The following is a 1,718-nucleotide window of genomic DNA, read 5'->3' on the forward strand; positions in this document are numbered from 1 at the left end:
GACCTAGAGAAGGGGAAAATGACAGGGCACGCTGTCTGTCACAGCAGAGGACGCCCAAGCCGCTGGCTTTCCCACTGATCACAGAGGCAAACATCCTTCTGGAAAGTGGCACATGTCAACCCTGAGTTCGGACTTCCTGCGGTCCGGGAGGGAGGTGTTCTCCGAACACCACTGTCCTGTTAGCTGGACGATCCAGTCTCCAGTCCAAGGGTTCATCGTGCCTGTGGTGGTCCCACCATGGTGACAAGCATTTGAGCTGGAGTATGATGGCAACATGAAGGGCATCTTCCAGCCAGAGCTGCCACACATACACATCTCCAGCATCCTCTTCCAGCATCACCCTGCCCTTCCCGTGCTTCCCAGCCGTGTTCTTGCAGCGGGGAGGTCGCAGCCACATGCCATGGTGATTCTTGGTGCCCCAAAGGCCACATTCAGTCATACTGAACCATGAAACAAGTTGCTGGAGATCCCCGAGGAAATGCAGAATTTCCTTATACCAGCTTCAGCTTGCCCCTTACCACCCCTGGCTGTGGTGTGGGGGGTTCTGCTCCTCGGGCTGGCTGGGGAGAGCCCTCGGGAGAGAGTTGGTGGCCTTCGGGAAGGCGGAGGAGAGGCACAGGAGTCCTTGGACTTGCCTCCATGGGCCACCACCCGGCCTCACCGCTGGTAGAGCGTCATGATCCCTGCTTGGTGCAGGCTCCTCCACAGCACCGCCTCCAGCATCATGTCGTGGTTGGCGTAAAACACCAGCGGCTTCTTTTCCACCTCGTAGTAGTGGTCTGAGAACTGCTCATAGTTGGTGGTGATGAACCCGTAGGCACTGACCTGTGGGGAGGGAGGTGGGACAGATGGACAAAGGATGGGGTCAGGGCTCCAGGCACAGGGCAGGTGGCACAGGACAGCCCCCAGGACACGCTGGTCCCCACTATCAGCCTTACAGCAGCTATTCACAAGCTGCGGGCAGCCAGAGGGGGGGTCCCCTTGTCCCCAGGAGGAAGGTGGCCCTGTGGGCTCTCACCTGGTCGCAGGTGTGGAGTGCGGTGAGGAGCATGAGGGCGCCGGTGCTGGGCATGTAGAGCGAGCCGTACTGCGTGTCCAGGAGCTCCGACCGCAGGAACCTGCCGGGGACACCGCGGGGTGGGGAGGGGGGTCATGGCTGGCACAGCCCCGCGGCCCCCAGCACCAGACCCAGCAGCACCCAGCACCCATCCAGCCCCCACCATGCGCTGGGTGATAGCGGCGCCCAGTAAGGCAGGAGCAGCAACTGAAATGCAGGGCTCGTGTGGATTCTCTGATGGCTGCTACTAAGGTTCAGCTCATTCCCTCCAGGTTGCTAAAAAGCACCTCTCGGCTGTTTGAAATCAGCCCAACCCTGGCACCTGCTTTCATGAAAGGTAAGAGAAGACAATCCCTTTGGGCCCTGCCTCTGCTCCTGCTAAACAAGGTAAAAATTTAATTGATCTTGCAAAATGGGAGGCGAGGGGGGCACAGCAAGGTGTAGGGGGGTATGTGAGCTGTGCTGCAGTGAAGAGGAACAGCAGGGGAGAGATGCCTCTGCCCTGTCTGCAGGGAGCAGGGCGGAGCCGGTTCCAGCACCTGGGGAGGACTGGGACTGTGCTTTGATGCTGGGCAGCCGCTGGTCTGTACTGGAGAGAGCAGTGGTGGGGGGCGGGCAGTCTGAGCCCAGCTGCCAGTGCCGCTGGGCCGCAGCCCTGGTC

General features: G+C 60.4%; 1 protein-coding gene across 1 annotated transcript in view; it reads right to left on the minus strand.

Moving 5' to 3' along the window:
* Nucleotides 1-657: 657 nt before the first annotated feature.
* Nucleotides 658-1,718, minus strand: part of ST6GALNAC2 (ST6 (alpha-N-acetyl-neuraminyl-2,3-beta-galactosyl-1,3)-N-acetylgalactosaminide alpha-2,6-sialyltransferase 2) — a gene marked incomplete at its 5' end in the record, with an annotated part of 4,190 nt that continues 3,129 nt past the window's right edge. Inside the window, 2 exon segments of the mRNA XM_010084838.1 lie at nt 658-825; nt 1,019-1,118. Of these exon segments, the coding sequence (XP_010083140.1) occupies nt 658-825; nt 1,019-1,118 (268 nt within the window).

The sequence above is a fragment of the Pterocles gutturalis genome, unplaced genomic scaffold (assembly GCF_000699245.1).
Source record: "Pterocles gutturalis isolate BGI_N339 unplaced genomic scaffold, ASM69924v1 scaffold16080, whole genome shotgun sequence".
Classification (NCBI taxonomy): Eukaryota; Metazoa; Chordata; class Aves; order Pterocliformes; family Pteroclidae; genus Pterocles; species Pterocles gutturalis.